The sequence below is a fragment of the Octopus sinensis genome, linkage group LG9 (genome assembly GCF_006345805.1).
Source record: "Octopus sinensis linkage group LG9, ASM634580v1, whole genome shotgun sequence".
In the NCBI taxonomy this organism is placed as follows: Eukaryota; Metazoa; Mollusca; class Cephalopoda; order Octopoda; family Octopodidae; genus Octopus; species Octopus sinensis.
The window spans coordinates 52,822,485-52,841,848 of record NC_043005.1 but is presented as its reverse complement, the minus strand read 5'-3'; the positions used below and the strand labels follow the sequence as shown (position 1 = coordinate 52,841,848).

General features: G+C 36.0%; 1 protein-coding gene across 1 annotated transcript in view; it reads right to left on the bottom strand.

Annotated features, from left to right (window-relative positions):
* LOC115215665 (chromobox protein homolog 5) overlaps window positions 1-7,744 on the bottom strand; it is a 117,366-nt gene extending 109,622 nt beyond the window's left edge. The window contains exon 1 of the mRNA XM_029784929.2: window positions 7,482-7,744. Within this exon, the coding sequence (XP_029640789.1) occupies window positions 7,482-7,600 (119 nt within the window). The 5' untranslated portion in view covers window positions 7,601-7,744. The remainder of the gene's footprint in view (window positions 1-7,481) is intronic.
* Window positions 7,745-19,364: the final 11,620 nt, after the last annotated feature.

The following is a 19,364-nucleotide window of genomic DNA, read 5'->3' as shown; positions in this document are numbered from 1 at the left end:
TGTCAACCAATGATGGTGAGGAGAAACTGATACAAAGATATATATATATATATATATATATATATATACACATGACAAGCTTCTTTCAGTTTCTGTCTACCAAATCCACTGACAAGGCTTTGGTCAGCCTGAAGCTATAGAAGACATCTGTCCAAGGTCCCTCGCAGTGGGACTGAACCTGGAACCATGTCATGGGGAAGCAAGCTTCTTACCACACAGCCACACATGCACCATATATACATACTGCGGGCTTCTTTCAGTTAACATCTTCCAAATCCACTTATAAGGCTTTGTTAGGCCCAAAGCTATAGAAGGCACTTGCCTGAGGTGCCACAGAGTGGAACTGAACCATAACCCAGAAGAGAAATTTGGTAGGAACTCTGCACTTTGTACCACATGTGAATTACAGGTACACAAGAAATGCTGCAGAATTAGATGGTTTACAAGAGAAGACTGTTTGTAACAGATGCACAGGCATCATTAACCCTTCAGCATTTAAAATAGCCAGATCTGGCCTATCACACCAGCCCTACAATATCACTCTAAAAATTAAGTTACCTTATCAAAATTCAAAGCTATAAAATGCCTGATTCATTGAAAACGATGTGAAAAGTATTACTTTTGACAGAATAACGTGAATGCTAAAGGGTTAAACATAAGAATACCTAGGAAATGAATCCTCTCTCATTTCCAAAAAGGGGCTAAACATAGAGGGGACAAACAAAGGGATTAAGTCGATTACATCAACCCCAGTACACAACTAGTAATTAATTTATCGACCCCGAAAGGATGAAAAGAAAAGTCGACCTCGGCGGAATTTGAACTCAGAACGTAACGGCAGACGAAATACCATTAAGCATTTCGCCCGGCGTACTAACGAATCTGCCAGCTCGCCACCTTAAATGAATCTGCTAGCTCGCCTGAAATGAATCCTCTCTTTGCCCTGAGGGCTATGTATACATAGGGCTTGTAGGTAGCAGTTTATTATCTAAGCAACCTTATCAATGGAGGAAGAGAGTTCCAAGAGCTACAGTAATATTGGGGTGGGAAAATCTCAGAGGGCTAAACCTCTATGAGCAATAAAGCGATTCTCTCACTGAAGGCTAGAACATATGATAATGCTTGTTAGTGAAGATAGCAAAACAGACATGAATAAAGAAGATTTGCAAGAACAAATACTGGTTACACTAGTATGGACATATGCATATGGAAAATGATAACTGGGTCAAGAAGTGCCAAGCAATCCAAATGGAAGGAACTTGAAGGAAGTCAGGGGAGGAATTAGTGAAAGCTCATCTCAGGAAGCTGAGACTCACAAAAGAGACAATTACAGGATCACAACTGGCAAGAAATTATGATAAAGACTTGTCCAACCAGGCAAAAGCAGACTCAGAACTAAACTAGCAGATCAAGAAAGAGAATCATTAGATCATTACAACTAACCAAAGAACACAGGATCTTGCAGCCAGGAAAGGCCAATGTATTGTCCACCAATAGAGTAATAGACAAAAATGGTGACAAGGACAGCATATTCCATTACTACGAAATCTTTATAAGACCACGTCAGCGGTTCCTAATATTTTCATTACCAAGGGAACCTGATATTTAGATGTATTTTCCCATGGACCCCAAAGTTTTTAAAGATTCATCTACTTATCAAATTTTGAATTTGGCTCATGGCCATTTAGTGCTTCCTTTGAGGACCCCAGGCAGAGAACTCTCTTATTATATCTATATGCTTGTAATGTATAATTTATGAAGGATACACTGGATAACATAATACACAACTAAATGAAACAAAAATGTTCATGACTTTCAAAATAGGCCTGCCTGATTGAGGCTAACAACCCTGGGTTCAACAACATTATCGATTACATTGGTCATATACAGGGAAAACATGATAATAGTTGCTTAATGCAGGACTTCCCCAACTGGTCACTGCTGTCTCCTACAAAAGCTTTTAACTTTATGTAGTTATGTAAAATCATATTTAATGCCACTCTGACAAAGAAAGACAATATGCTGCAAAAATTGTCTCTAAAATCCGCCATTTAGACAATATGGGTGTAAACATACCACTGAACCAGGAATGTAGGACACATGCATTTCTGCATTGTTATGCTTCATCATCTACATATATCAAGCCATCATTTATGCTCCAAGAGATGGTTGCACTTTTATTAAAATAGCAAATGGTACATTTGCAGACGTGCAAATAGGTTTTTCAAGATGGAATTAATTAGAGGAGCATAATGCAGTACTGAATGAGATATACATACAATAAATAACATTCAGCATGTTCATGCATATTTGGACATTTGTCTCAAGAGAAGAACCTCTTCTTATGGACAATATGGGTGTAATTATATGTCTCCGACAAACCCTTTAAGAACCAGATGCATAATAAATACAACAATTTTTCCAGATAAGAAATATCTGGGATAGATTGACATAAGTGTATGAGAGCCAAACCATTTCCAAGAGAGAATGCCAATCTATCCCAGATATTTCTTAATCTCTGGCAGAAAAGTTACTTTTATTATTTAACCATCTAGAAATAGCAACCATATATCTCCCTACCATCTTAGGTTTAAAAAAAAAAAAAGAGGAATGCCACAATGAACAATGGTCTTATACACCTTTCAACAAATTAGAAAGTTTATGATTAAGTTTGCCCTATCAGGGTTGACCCAGAGATAAACACCCTTATCATAATCTAACATCCACTTACTCATGCTTGCATGGGTGGGTCAGACAGAATTTGTTGAGGCAGATGTTTTATGGCCAGATGCCCTTCCTAACACGAACCCACACCCGTTTCCAAGCAAAATAATAATTCCCATGGCCAGATAAGCTATTCTGTGGAAGTCTGGCAATGAACAACATCACTTGTATGAGTGATACTCATTTACAACCGTCACATGATATTAGGACAACACTACACACACACAGGATGAGTTTCTTTCAGTTTCTGTCTATAAAATCCACTCACAAGGTTTTAGTCAACCCAGGGATATAATGAAAGTCATGCCCACAAGGTAAGCAGCCATTTGGAATTTTAGTTGAATAAACCAACCTCTGTTTTGCTGAATCACTATGTTACAGGGATGTAAAGACATACCAAGTGACAGTGGGTGACATACATACACACACATATATATCCTTTCTACTATAGGCACAAGGCCTGAAATTTTGGGGAGGGGGATAGTCAATTACATCGACCCCAGTGTTTCACCAATACTTTATCGACCCCGAAAGGATGAAAGGCAAAGCTGACCTCGGCGGAATTTCAACTCAGAACGTAGTGGCAGACAAAATATCGCTAAGCACTTCGCCCAGCGTGCTAACGACTCTGCCAACTCGCTACACACTCATACATATGCAGTGGGCTTCTTCCAGTTACCGTCTACTAAATACACTCATAAGGCTTTGATTGCCCAAGGTGCAACACAGTGTGACTGAACCTAGAACCATGCGGGTGGGAAGCAAATTTTTACCACACAGCCATGCTTGCACACACATACACCGAGTTTTCTAAGGGAACACTAGGTACATAGCTGACCCTACACAAATCAACTGGTATGTTTAACCCTTTAGCATTCAGATTTCTTTGTGAAATTTATTGCTTATTTATTCATACTGTTTTGAATTAATCATCATCATCATCGTTTAACATCCGTTCTCCATGCTAGCATGGGTTGGACAGTTCGACTGGGGAGCTGGGAAGCCAGAAGGCTGCACCAGGCTCCAGTCTGATCTGGCAGTGTTTCTACAGCTGGATGCCCTTCCTAACGCCGACCACTCCGTGAGTGTAGTGGGTGCTTTTTACATCCCACCTGCACAGGTGCCAGGCGAGGCTGGCAACGGCCACAGTCGGATTGGTGCATTTTACGTGCCACCGGCACGGAAGCCATCACACGTTATTTTGCAACTTCAAAATTTAAATAGTATGGCTATATACTTTTAAAATGACATTGCGAGAGGTTGAATCCAGTCAGTTTTAACATAAAACAGGTGGAATATTTGGGCCGGATTAAATGCTAAAGGGTTATCTAACAGGCTTCCAACCAAAACATAGTCCAGCTTTCACCATCCCTCCCTTTTCTGTATCAAAGACCACATTATCCAATATTTTCTTCCTAATTTCTAGTAACTCAAGTAAGAGAACAAGATCCCTTGATAATACAAAGACTGATGCCAGTTGCACATAGAAGCAAAGGTCCAATCAAACAACACTGGGTTCCACTCAATGAAATGGATCCTTGATTGTATACATTTCTAACCATCTTGCTTCAGTAATCTTAGGGACTAACATTAAGCAGGTCAACCCTTATATTTACCAACCTTTTTAGTGAATGTATATGCATGTGTGTGTGTGTGTGTGTGTGTTTAATTTTTGACAGCTTTCCAGGTAATTTCAGAAACGTACATAATATCCACGTCTTTGTATAGGTGATCCAGGAAATTTTAGCAAATTTTAACCTATAAGCCTTTACAAAATAGAAAAGAAAGAATTGAAATGAGCAGCCCATACTTAAAGACATTTGAAAACAAAACAAAAACTGTTCTATTTATTGAAGATAAGACAACAAAATAAAATAAAATTCAGCAGCAAGTTAATAACTAATAATAATAATAATAATAATAATAATAAAGCTTAGCTAAGATGAATTCTACAGAATATTTTGACTTCGAACTAACGGTGGAATTAGCAATGTGCTTCGCTTATGTGTTCAGCAAGCAGCTCAAAACGAAGGGTATAGCGAAAGAAATCTTGCATTTGATCAACGATTTCTTCGGCTTAAGTCTCCAAATCTTTCCGATTCTTAATTCGATGACCAAAGCCTTTTTCTTTGACACGCTGCTGTGTTCAATATTTCAAACACTTTTGAGCCAAGTAATAACAAACACCAAGAATACAGCTCACTATTTGCTTGTACTTATCTACAGCCTCTCCGGACTTATTATCGACTAGTTAGGCCTATCAGTCCGTTCAAATATATTATTATACATATATACACACCATAAACACACACAAAGCTAAGTCATAAGGGGTATGAATATATGAATATATATATATTTATAATATATATATATATATATATATATATATTATACTTTATTTAAATGTTCTTTATCTTACCGTTCTTATATAATGAATTTAAATTTCTATACGAAACTAAGACCACCCGTCCTTCTTCATTTTCTCTTTCCTTGTTTTGTTATAATTTTTCTGTTTTTGTGTAATTTTTTTTGTTTACTTTTGAGACTCACTCCATTGCCGAATTGCAAAAATCCTAACGATTATAATTTTTAAAATGGGTTTTTTACAATTGAGCATGTTTTGTTTTTTTCCAAATCGTATATAAAATTTTTTAATAATTATTTCAATTATTTCGATATAGAAAAGAGAAAAATAAAATAAATTCTCACATAAACATAATTTATGCAAGACGGACGAAAAATAGCGAAAATACAAATTAAGGGAGCGTAAATTAAGAGAATGATTCAAGACACCCCCCCCCATTCCTTCTCTATATAATTCCTTGGTATATATATATATCATCCTACATTATTAAAATACTGTAGGTGTATGTATATATATATATATATATATATATATATATACATATGCACACATAGGGATGTCGTTAATCAGAGCAAAGGATCAATTCAATATTATCACCGTTAAGAACTCGCCTCGATAAAGGTGTGTATATATATATACACCAGATTAGTCGATTGATTAGCTTAATAATCACTGCTAACAGCTTTTATCTGCTTCTAACAAACATGCAGAAAAGCAGATGCTTGTATCTGGTTAGATGAAATGTGTAATGAAAGGGTGAAGCAGAGTGGCGGGGAAGGAGAAAAAAGGCGCTGTTCCCCCCATTATTGATAAAATGTCTATTATTTATTTGTAAATATATATTATTCATCAATGTATATTCGATGCTATTATATTTCATAAAATAAATTGTTGTTCATTAAAGATTTCCTTAATTAATGGCGTAGAAGATACCACGAAATGAAGCTGATAATAATAATAATAACAATAGTAATGCTGAACAAAATAATTGTGGTTTTTAATTGCTACAACTGTTAATTATAATACCACTACGGAGAACTACGAAGAGGACGGAAGTGTGTATATGTGTGATATATATATATATATATATATATATATATATATATATATATATATATACCTTTCGCTATCGGTGTTTTAATTTTATATAAACTCGAATTTACTTTTTGTGTTTACCGTTGTGCATATATACATACCTTCATATACACACACAAAGATACGTATAATGAATTTAGATAATTAAAAGGAATAATAAAATAAAAACCGGCACGAGCGATACCTGTCTTCTACTAATCTATAATATTTGTGATACGAGTGTATATATATATATATATATATATATATATATATATATATGCATAGATTTCCCCCCGATCCTGTTAGTGGGAAGCACGTATTTCGCGTAGGAAGGAATGACCCTAAATTTGTATTTAAATGGAGAAAAAAAACCGCGAAGCCACGAATGCTATTTTCGGCTTATATACACATGTATAATACAGATGTGCATATAAACACACATATATACATTCATGTGTATATATACTGTCCTTTATATACACACTGGTGTGGTTTCGTTTAGCACTTCGTTATTGAAACATAAATGCGTATATATTTTATATGCATTTTCCCTCCTTTCCCGTTTCACATGTATATTTTGGCTTTCTTCATTTCTTAATGTAGTTTTACACATGCATTTTCATTATATATATATATATATATATAATAATAATATACTCGACTATATATTCTAATTGCATATTGTATTTATAAAAATATATACACATAAATATCCTTTCTATTATACAGCATGTATCTGCATTTTCCCTGTATACATAAATAAACCAGAATCTATGTAGAAACACCCTCGTTTTATTAGTCTTTAGACTATTTTATATATACAAACACGGATTTATTTTTCCTCATCCACATACTTACGATATTCATCTATACATATCATGCACACGATTTTCGTTCCTTTATACATACATAGCTGCATTTTCCCTCCTTTACGGATATGTATACAACTACACTTTTACAGTATGTATACATATATATACACGCTCCACACAGATATTCATCCTCACCTATACATACATATGTATGGATGTATGTATATTATTAGCATTATTCTCATCATTTATAATATATATATATAGATATGGATATATATGTTTAATTAAATGATGAAGCCAGGATAGGTATCACATAAATATATATATAAAACGTATACATAGGTACATACATGTGTATGTAGATATATATATGCATGGTGTATATATATATATCCATATTTTTCAATAGCATAATTCACTGTAGTTTTTTTTTTTTTTTTTTATGAGGGGGGTACAGGTTGAAGAGTGGGAAAACAACTTGTTAGTAGCGAGAATGTTACCTTTGATACTGTGCGATTCGATTTTCATGTTCTTCCTCAGTCTCGGAATCGCGCCGCATCAGAACGCTCACCTCCTCCATGAGCATCTCAGCCTGGCTACGTCTCTTCTGTCTAGGCATTGTTCTCTTCAGAAAACTCCTACAACCAAAAACCACTACGGCGGCGGGTTTTTTTTTTTTTTGTTTTTTTTTTTTGCTGTTGTTGTTGTTTTTTTTAGTTATTTTTTTTTTCCTTTTCCTTTTTGTATGTCCTTTTTTTCTTTTACTTATTTGTTTCTTTCTGTTCTCCTTTTCTTTCTTTCTTCTTCCTTATGATTTCTTACCCCCACCTTTTTTTCTTCCTTTCTTTCTTTCTTATTATTCTTTTTCTTCTACTTCATCTTCCTTGTTTTGCTTTGCTTTGCTTTGTTTTGTATTGTTTTTGCTTTAGCCAGCCCAATTTAACCGCGGGTACATGAACATTGAAAGAGTATATACATACCATATATTTATCTGTATATGTGTACATACATATACATCGAATTAAATTAATATATTTTCTAAGTATGTATATGTATATATATATATTTATATCTATATAGATATAAATATCTGGTGTTTTTGTATGTGTATGTATAAAAGTGAGTATGTGTGTATATATATATATATATATGAATATATGTATATAACTGTATATTACTATACAGAATGAAGAGGATGGGGGAGAGAGAGAAAGAGAGGGAGAGTTAAATAAAATAATAGATATATAGAGAGATAGAAAGACACAAAGAGATAGAGAGAGACAGAAAGAAACAAGGAGAGAGACAGAGAAAGAAAGGGAGAAGTATTTAAAGAGCAAAGCCAGAAGCGAGCACACAACCCATTATAACAGGAAGTGGCAGCCATACATGCTTGTCTCGCACTTCCTGTCAGTTCAGCAACCACATGGCAGCGAGCTGTTTACACGGAAAACTACTGGCTCTGATTTCGATGTCAAAAATTTATTATTTATTTGTAGTTATAATATTGTGTAATTTATGTTTTAAAAATATGTATATAATTTTAAATAAAAATTTATGATTGTTTGTATTCGTTTAAAATTGTTCTTCGGGAATTTTGATTTTTTTAAATAAAAAAATAAAACACGTGCGCGGATGCAGGTCTCCTGCTCCTTGTCAGCAAAACATATTGTATCCATTGATGGGGTGATTTTGAAGATTTAAATCACAGTATTGATTCTCATCGATGTGTATTGGTGGAATGACTGTGATTTAATTAGCTTTTCCGTACAAAAAACGAGAGTGAAAATGAAAAATAAAAACATACAATGAACTGTTTACACAGAATACTTGCCTCTGGTTTCCATCTCTAAATTTATTTATGTGATATATATAAATATATATATATATATAAAATCTTCAAAACATAATTTGAAATATAAATGTATAATTATCGGATTTTATTTTTGATAAATGTAGCACGTGCGCGGATATAGAGCACCGTCTTTGTTAGCAAGCGTGAATCCATTAATGGGTGACTACAGAAAACTACATAATAGGTTTTGCATCAACCCTGTATGGTGATATGATTATGATCTAGTTAGCATTTCCGTACAAAGACCATGTGAAAAAATTCGACGAACTGAAAATTACAAAAAAAAAAAAAGACGAATAATGTTAATTAGATGTAGTAAATGAGACAGCAGACCCAAACTAATTTAAGTAAATAATAAAATTAGTAAAAGTTAACATGAAATAGGATGACGAGGAGTGCTTACATTTCAACCTGGGCCCTTTTGTTTATTTTTCGAAGAATAGTTTGTAGTTAAGTACACACATACCTACATATGCATGTATATATATATATATATATATATATACATATATATATGTATTATTATTATTATGCTAGCTACATTTGATTATAATAAGGCAACGATTGAAATGAATTTGAAATTGTTCATTCGCGCTCAGCATATATATATATATGCATATAAATACATGTGTATATATATGTATGTATATTCGAATATATGAAAGTATGTATAAGTTGCATACTGAGAGGGAACGCGCCATTTCAAATTCTGTTCGCCCGAATTATTTTGCGGCCTTATTAAGAAAATAAATATAGAACGCACGCGCATGCATGCCTAGTGAAGAGAGAGGAAAGTGTATAAGTATATATATATATATATCATGTGTACGGACCAACACACGAGACTCCTGAAGTTGCTCATTATCCTAGAAATAGCAGCCAATTCTTCCGTAAATCACAATCATTACTGTCTCTACTTCTAGAAACGATTATCTGATAGGGCTCCCACCAGACTGCGTCACCCCATCTCCTGAAAAAGGCTGTATGTGATGACCGGGACACTTGATAACAATAGTTCAGCACAATCAACCCCAATTATCGTATAGCATAGTATACTATATATAGATAAATAGATATATGTATGTATATATATATATACATACATACATTATCAGTAATCCTCGACTATTGCGGGTATTACGTTCCAAATCCACCCCCGCAATAGGTGAAAATCCGCGAAGTAGAAACAGTACTTTTTTTGTTTTTGTTTTTTCGTTTCAGCTCAGAGCTGCGGCCATGCTGATGCACCGCCGTTGATATACTGTATATATTTTTTTAATTGTTTCTATAATTTATAAATATTTATTTTATTATAAATGCGAAACAACACCACAGAGGAATTGTCGTAAGCTTAAATATATTTCTTTATTGCCCACAAGGGGCTAAACATAGAGGGGACAACCGCGATATGGGTGAGGGATTAACGTATATACTTATTGATAATGATAAGCTAGGTATATAAATGTGATAGAACTGAAAACATTACTACACACACATACTCATATATATATATATACACATAATTAATCAGCAGAACTAACGGAGTGACTCGAGGGACGGGAGTTGCCCCTACATAATGATAATAACAAGGATAAAATGTATTATATTCAAATATCATCCATTTAATCATCAGGTTCGTATTAATCCTATTGGTACTGTGGTTTATTAATAATAATAATAGTATGCCCACTCTGTTAGTCAGTGCATCAATACATGGGTACCTGTTATTTCTGAGTCATGCACGCACACAAACATATATATATATATATATATATATATATACTTAGAGTGAGGTATGTATGTGTGTGTATATATATGTATATATATATAGAGAGAGAGATACGTACATACATACATGTGTTGTATATAGATATATACAGTTCTGGAAACATTATTATGGATCTTTGAAATTTTGGTATTTCTATGTAGAAAGGTAAATTAAACTTAATTAATGTATTGGCAGATGATTTATTTCCTATTATTTACAGAGAACTTGTATTTCACCCGCCAATTTGTCCTCCTTTAGCAGAATTAAAGGCTTGTACACATCAAGGCATGCCACAAACTAATTCTGCACAAGTCCTTGATTCTATCTGACTGGAACCAAACCTGTATGAGGTGATCAATAAGGAGGCTTTTGATTGTAATATGGGATTGTATTTCATCTTTTAACAGCATTTTCAGTGAACCATATCTTTACCAATTTTGCTGTATGGCATGGTGCCGAGTCCCGTTGGAATATCCAAGGCCTGTCTCTATACCATTCCTGTACTTGTGGTATTACTCTACTTCTAAGTACTTCCATGTAGCTCTTTTGGTTCATAGAACCTTCAATTATTTTCAGGCAACTAGTTCCATAGGCAGAAATTGTCCCCCAAACCATAGTCTTCTGTGGAAATTTTAATGTTTTTCAAAGACTGTCTGGACAAAATTCCTCACCAAGCCTCCTTCTCAAGCTTTGCACCCGATCATCGAGCACTGCTATGATGGATTCATCCGAAAACACCACCTGCAACAATTAAAAACCATATTTGATTAATAGGACATCCAGAATAAGTTATTGTTTTAGTCTGTGACAGTCAGAAATAATAGCTGTTTTTAAACAATCCTTTATAAAGCTGGTTTGATGACTGAAATCAATGGCAACATCTTATTTTATCAATAACTAGCAGTATCGCCCGGCGTTGCTCGGGTTTGTAAGGGAAATAACTATATAAGCATTTTTAGAGAGTTATAGCCAAAAAAATGCATTAAAAATGGAAAAAGAATTATGGTAATTTTTTTTTAAATCGTTGACTCATCGTAGACATTTTTAGAGAGTTACTTCCCTTATTTAATAGCGAAAAAATGCATTAAAATGGAAAAAATGATGGTAAATTTTTTTTTAAATTGTAGACTCATCGTAGACGCGCGCTAATACCCAGAAGGGCTCGATATAAATCACGACTATAAGATACCCGGTTTTGGTTAAACTGCACTGCAAAATGTGGGAGTAGTTAGGAATCTAAATTGTAGGAGACAGACACACAACCTTACTTTTATATATAAAGATATATTTTATCATGGACACAATACATAAAGACTTTAATTCACTAATTTAGGTAGTCTTACCTGCTCCAATTGCTCTGAAGTCCATGCAATATAATTTTTAGCCCATGCATGGTTTTTTTCCTTGGATGATATAATCCACCTTCCAAAAGTCTGTTGTTAATCGTTCTTCGATGTACAGTGATGCTCTCTTCCATTAATTCACAGGAAATCTTACTACAAGATGCTCTTCTTTTATTGAGAAAAATTCTTTTTATTTTTCTGTCAATCCTAGGGGTTGTTACTCATTTCCTACCACAGTTACCCACCCTTTTTGCCATTTTTTTTCTTAATTGCACGAATCGATTGAGTTGAAACATTTAGTTTCGTTGCAATTTCTCTCCATTTAAATGAGGCATCCTTCAAATACACTTCTATTTGTCCAATTTTATGGGGACTAAGATCTCTTTGTTTACCCATCTCAGCCTGGAATTGAAATAAAATGTTATTTACACTCTAAGTGCAACTCACTACGTGAATTTGTAACTAATACAACGCAGAGTAACTAAAACGTCATTTGAAACAAACAAGCACCATACACTGACCACAACTCAACTAAAACTGAAGGAAATGTAGGCTGCAGCAGCTGAATTGCATAATGCAATTTAGTGTTGCTACCCAACAGCAGCTCATTATTGCCAGATGTTGCTAGAAACCTGTATAAGCCATAGCAAAAATCAAAGTCAGAGAGTGTACAGTCATAACTGTGTGAAAATTACTATGATTTAAACTTATTTACCTCATTTAAATAGCCAAACGAGCAAAATATATGTGAAGGAACATCGCCCAGTGGTTTGAGCGTAGAGCTTACAATCGCGAAGTTCTGAGTTCAAATACCGGACTGAGCTACGTGTTGTTTTCTTGATCAAGACACTTTATTTCACATTGCTGCAACTCACTCAGCTATAGAAATGAGTTGTGATGTCACAGGTGCCAAGCTGTATCGTCCTTTGCCTTTCCCTTGGATAACACTGGTGGTGTGGATAGGGGAGGCCAGTATGCATGGGTGACTGCTGGTCTTCCATAAACAACCTTGCCCAGACTTGTGCCTGGGAGGGTAACTTCCTAGGTGTAATCCCATGGTCAGTCATGACCGAAGGGGGTTTCAGTGTGTGTAGATATATATATACACACACACACACACATACATATATATGTACATTCGTTAATAATTATAAATTAGTATTCTTAAATATCGTTAAATAAGATGTCTCTTTAAAAAGCACTAAATCAGCCATGTATAATAACATTCCTAATGTGACCATCAAGCCTTTTTCTATCAGCAGAGTGCACCTAAACTACTTCACCGAGATGTCCTTTGATACTTAAGAGATGTGCTTTAAGAGAAATTTGGCTACTATTGACTCTTGTACGGAATCGTTGATGACTTATCAGCTCCTATCATATAAATTTTTAAAATTAAATTTCAAAGGACAATTAATAAAAAAATTTCTTGATTTAAAAACAATAATTCATTCATTCTTTCATGTTGTGGCTACTTTTCAGTACTGCTTTCAAAATTTGGCACAGAACCAGGAGATTTTGAAGGAAGGGAGAGGCTGATTACATCAACCCTATGACCCCAAAAGGCTGAAAGACAAAAGTTGACCGTATCAGAATTTGAGCTCAGAATGTGAAGATGGACAAAATGCTGCTTATTAAATGTTTAAAGAAGGTGGCGAGCTGGTAGAATCATTAGCATACCAGACAATAATGCTGGTCTTCCATAAACAACCTTGCCCAGACTTGTAACTTTCTCAGTGCAATCCCATGGTCATTCATGACCAAAGGGGGTCACAATATATATGTGTATGTCTTTGTGTCTGTGTTCATCTCCACTACCACTTGACAACCAGTGCTGGTGTGTATTTGTCACAATAACTTAGCAATTCAACAAAAAAAAAAGAAAAAATGATAGAAGAAGAACCAGGTTTAAACAAAATAGGTACTGGGGTTGATTTGTTTGACTAAGATTCTTCAAGGCATTGCTCCAGCATGGCTACAGTCTAATGTCTGAAAGAAATAAAAATGAAAGGAGAATGCTACATTGAAATAGAACAAAATATAGTGTGTTTCTTCCACAGGCACCTTATGCCACTCAGAAGGCTTTGGTCAGCCCAAGGCTATTGTAGAAGACACTTGCCCAAGGTGCTATGTGGTGGGACTGATTCTGGAACCATGAGGTTAAGAAACAAGCTTCTTACCACACAGCCATACCTGCTCATCTTGGAGAGTAAAGCCAAAGTGCCATCTACTGGATGGGCCAAAAGTCATGCACAAATTAAGTTAAATACGCTGTGGAACTGTCAAAGACATGCTTCAACTTTTCTAAAATTGAATAATAAAATAAAATAATGATGAGTACACATGTACTTGTATATGATGAGCAAAATGAATAATGAAATATTGATAACATAATACATATAAAATGTTGAGTGTTTCGGTGCATGACTTCTGATTCACTCTGTTGTTAATAACCTAATAATTGTGCTAATTAAAGCAATGAATTGGTGGATTCATTAGAGTACTGACTTTGCAGTATTTTCTCTGGCTCTTTGTACCCTGTGTTCAAATCCCACTGTTGTCAGCTTTGCCTTTCATCTTTTTAAATGGCTGTTCAAGAATTTGGACCTGGAGATCTCCATTTCCAGCGACTTCGAGGGCCACCTCTCAGTGGTGTTGGGCATCAACAAAAAGCCCTCGTCTACAACAAGACGACCAAAGTTTTTTTTTTTCAAGGTCTGGGGTCTCCCACCCCTAAGCCCTAGACCATCACCTAATCATCCTTACCCGTCTTGTTGCTTAACAACAACAACAATAACAATCTTACATGTGGACTTTTTGCAGGCTCTGTAGAACAAACTGGAAAGGTAGGGTAACAAAGGTTACAGTTATAGAAAAGCTGAAAGCTCCAAAACAACTATTGCCTATTTTTAAGGATCAAAGCTACAAAATTAGTGTAGGAAGAGTGGAGGGAAGAAAGCATGACATCAACAAAAGATTGTTGTGTACTGATGACATCAAAGAATGAACTGGAGGTAAGGGCTTGTGTGCAATACAACACTGAGGGAACTAGAATGTCTTGGCAAGCTGACCCCTGAACACAGGAAGGACACCAGGTGGATGGCTGAAGAGAAGTATGGTACCAGATCCAGACATTGGTTTGGTAGAATTGTTGGAGTATTGGATGGATTGCTTTGCAATATCTGCTCCAGCTTTTTCTGTTCTGATAATCAGTTAGAACCTGTAATGACTCTAGTACCATGCTGTTGTAAGCCCTTATATTTTCTCTGAACAAAATTGGTAGTGAAGAGAGGGAATATTTGCATGTGTGAGCAAGTACTTGCTAGACTTCCATAGAAAAATCTTGTCTAGGAATAAACCTTGGAGGGAAGCTTTCCAGTTATAGAGCTATGGTGCTATGTGACATGTATAAAGCTCTGGAAATTTGCTGATTTGGGGGATTTCTGAGAAAACACGACATACTGGTGTAGTAATACCCCATTACCATATCTAGATCATATAGAAGACATTAAATTCAAAACTACATACCAAGCAATTCTTTTAGCTTCCAAATTATTACTTGTTTCAGACATCAGACTATGGCCATGCTGGGGCACTGCCTTGAAGAATTTTTAGTCGAATGAATTGACCTGAATACTCTTCACTCTCTCTCTTTTACTCTTTTACTTGTTTCAGTCATTTGACTGTGGCCATGCTGGAGCACCACCTTTAGTTGAGTAAATCGATCCCAAGACTTATTCTTTGTAAGCCTAGTACTTATTCTATTGGTCTCTTTTGCCGAACTGCTGAGTTACGGGGACATAAACACACTAGCATCGGTTGTCAAGTGATGTTGGGGGACAAACACAGACACACAAACATATATACACACATGTACACACACATATATATACATATATACGGCAGGCTTATTTCAGTTTCCATCTACCAAATCCACTCACAAGGCTTTGGTCAGCCTGAGGCTGTAGTAGAACCCGGAATCGTGTGGTCTGTAAGCAAGCTACTTACCACACAGCCACTCCTATGCCTATAATTATCTATTTTTTTTTTAAACGTGGTATTTATTCTATCAGTCTCTTTTTGCCAAACTGCTAAATTACAAGAATGTAAACAAACCAACACCAGTTGTCAAGCAGTGGTGAGGGACAAATATAGACACAAATTCACATGTAGATATATACATATACGATGGGTTTCTTCCAGTTTCCATCTGCCAAATCCACTCACAAGTCTTTGGTCAGCCTGAGTCTATAGTAGAAGACAGTTGCCCAAGTTACTATGCAGGGGGACTGACCCCAGAACTATGTGGCTAGGAACCAACAAAGCTCTTGCTGTTTTCTTAAGGGAATTCTAATGAAATTCCAATTAAATATCTGAGCCTTCAGAAGAGGATTTGTAGTAAGACACAACATACTGGAGTGGGGATTTCTCAGATCACATAGAAGACCTTGGTTTCAAGAATGTATATTAGACTAGACTGGCACTCTGTTGGTCATGAAAGTTCAAGTTGATCCTATCAACAAAATAACCAGCTCATGAAATTAACATGTAAGTGGCCGACCGTTCCACAGACACTCTGCAGACATACCCATAACATAGTTCTCAGGAAGATTCAGCATGATACAGAATGTGACAAGGCTGGCCCATTGAAAAACAAGTACAACTCATTTTTTGCAAGCCGAGTGGACTGGAGCAACATGAAATAAAGTGTCTTGCTCAAGGACACAATGTGTTGCCGGGAATTGAACTCATGACCTTATGGTCATGAGCCAATTACCCTAACCACTAAGCCATATGCCTTCACAGAATGTATATTAAGCACTTGGCATCTGTCATTCACCTGACTGAACTCTAATGCATTTGCAATTGAGTAACTGAGCCTCCATGAGAGGCTCAGTTACTCAATTGCCTTTTCTACTCTAGGCACAAGATTTGAAATTTTGTGGGAGGGGGCCAGTCAATTAGATCGACCCAGAATGCAACTGGTACTTAATTTATTGACCCCTGAAAGGATGAAAGGCAAAGTCGACCTCAGCGGAATTTCAACTCAGAACATAAAGACATATGAAATACCGCTAATGTACAGTTCCAGTGATGAAATGTAAACCCATGGCCTTTTGCTTTGAATAGTAGATTGAAACTCTGAGGAAATGGTATGCTCAAAGGTACATAACAGGGCAATGATGAGACTTAAATTTCTTTATCATAAAGATATCAGCAAGAAATTTGATACTTTGTTGCTATTTAGTATTTATAAAGGGTAGAGAAATCAATATAGTGAGGTAAAATTCCCCTGGCTGGAGATCGAACTCGAGTACTACAGGTAACAATGTACTTGTAAATTTTATGAAACTGTTAGTATATACAACATGTAAATTTTTGTCTCTCTCCCTCAGTCACACATCTGACACAAGATCACCTCCTCCAGTGTCCCCTCCCCTTTGAAAGAATCTTTGTCTTGCAAGTTGCTTGGTGACCCTGCCAGTGCTGGTGCCATGTAAAAAGCATCCAATCCATACTGCAATGTGGTTGGCATTTGGAAGGACATCCAGCTGTAAAAAGACCATGCCAAAACTGACCTCGCACGTGCTCAGTCTACGTAAAAAGCACTCAATCCACTCTGCTGGGTGGTTGGAATTAGGAAGGGCATCCAAGGAGTCTTCTGCTTGGCCAGCTCCTATCAAACCATCCAACCTGTGCCAGCATGGAAGGTGAACGTTAAACAATTGATGATGATGATAATGATGATGATGACAACGACAATGACAATGACGACGACAACAACAACAATGACGACAACATTGTGCCTACTCTCTGCTACACTGTATGGTCACTTAACCTGCAAGAAATGATAGCCAAATATCTCTCTCAAATCACACAATACCGTTTTTACAAAATTGGAAGGGAGCATTTAATAATAGTTCCTGACCATCTCCCTATCAAGGACCCCTTTCATTTAAATGAATTTTCCATGGATTCCCAGGATTCTGAAAGATCTATCACTCAGCAAATTTTGAATTCAGCCCCTGGGTGTATTTGTAGATCCTCAGAAAAATCTGTGAATTGCAGGTTAGGAAGGGCTATCCTGGATACTCTCTTATGAAAAAAAACAAAAGACAAAAGGGTTTGTCATGGTTGTAGTGCTCTTGGTCATAGGTCTATTCAAACAAGGGTTAACCTGGGATAGAGGAACAACAGCAACAAATAAATTGGACGGACCATTTGAGAGTTAAGTGACTTTGGCACAAATACAATACAGAGCTGGAGACAGGAGATGAACCATTGACATATTGGATGGCTATTTAAGTACCCTATCTACTTTACAACCATCCATGCTCTCAAAATAGGCATTAACTACAAATAAATACCAAAAATGGAAAGAAACAAGGAAAGAAAGCAATGATAAATTAGAACAATTCCAAGAATTCATTCAGAAAAGGAATATCTTGACTATAAACCTTGTAACATTTTTTGATTTATGTCTATGAAAAATAGTTATTGACTGGTTAAATATGTATAGAAGAAGTAATAATTTCCAAAAGCATCACTGTGTGTTTGGTAAGGTGCCAAAGTTATTGTCCAAGCAGAACTGTCTTCACCCATGCCAACATGGAACAATAGAAAGTTGGATTATCTGAAAAGTATCAGACATTAGAAGGAAATATGACCGAACTTATAGTCTGTTTTTACGTATGTTTGTCTTAATATTACAGCATACTGATCGTTGGTCACAGGAGATAATTTAAGAGGAAATTGAAATGAAATGAGATGAAATGTTCCATCGTCTCTGTCATGTTTGGATGAATGTGGTGGCATGAGGGCATGGGGGTAAGTGGGGAATTACGACGGGAGAGGGTGATGGTGTTGGTGGTGGCAGTTGTGGTGATGATGATGATGGTGGTGGTGGTGGTGGTGGTGGTCTTGGTGGCGATGATGGTGGTCGTGGCAGTGTTGGTGACGGTGATGGCAGTGGTGGCAGCGGCAGCAGCGGGGGTGGTGATTTCGGTGGTGGTGAGAGTAAGTGGTGAATGTGTTTGGAAAAGGCCTTCTGTAGTGAGTGTAGTTTATAGAAACTGTCATGATGACGATGATGATGATGATCATCATCATCATCATCATCGTCATTATCATCATCATGGTCATCATCATTATTGTTGTTGTCATCATCACCAACATCATCATCATCATCATGGTCATCATGATTGTTGTTGTTGTTGCCATCAACATCATCGTCATCATCATCATCATCATCATCATCATCATCATCATCATCATCATCATCATCATCATCGTCGTCATCATCATCATTATTATCGTTATCATCTGTTACTGTTGTCATTGTCACCTTTTCATCATCACCTTCATCATTAGCATCAATGTTATCATCACCACACAGTTACCACCACCATCTCCATGACAA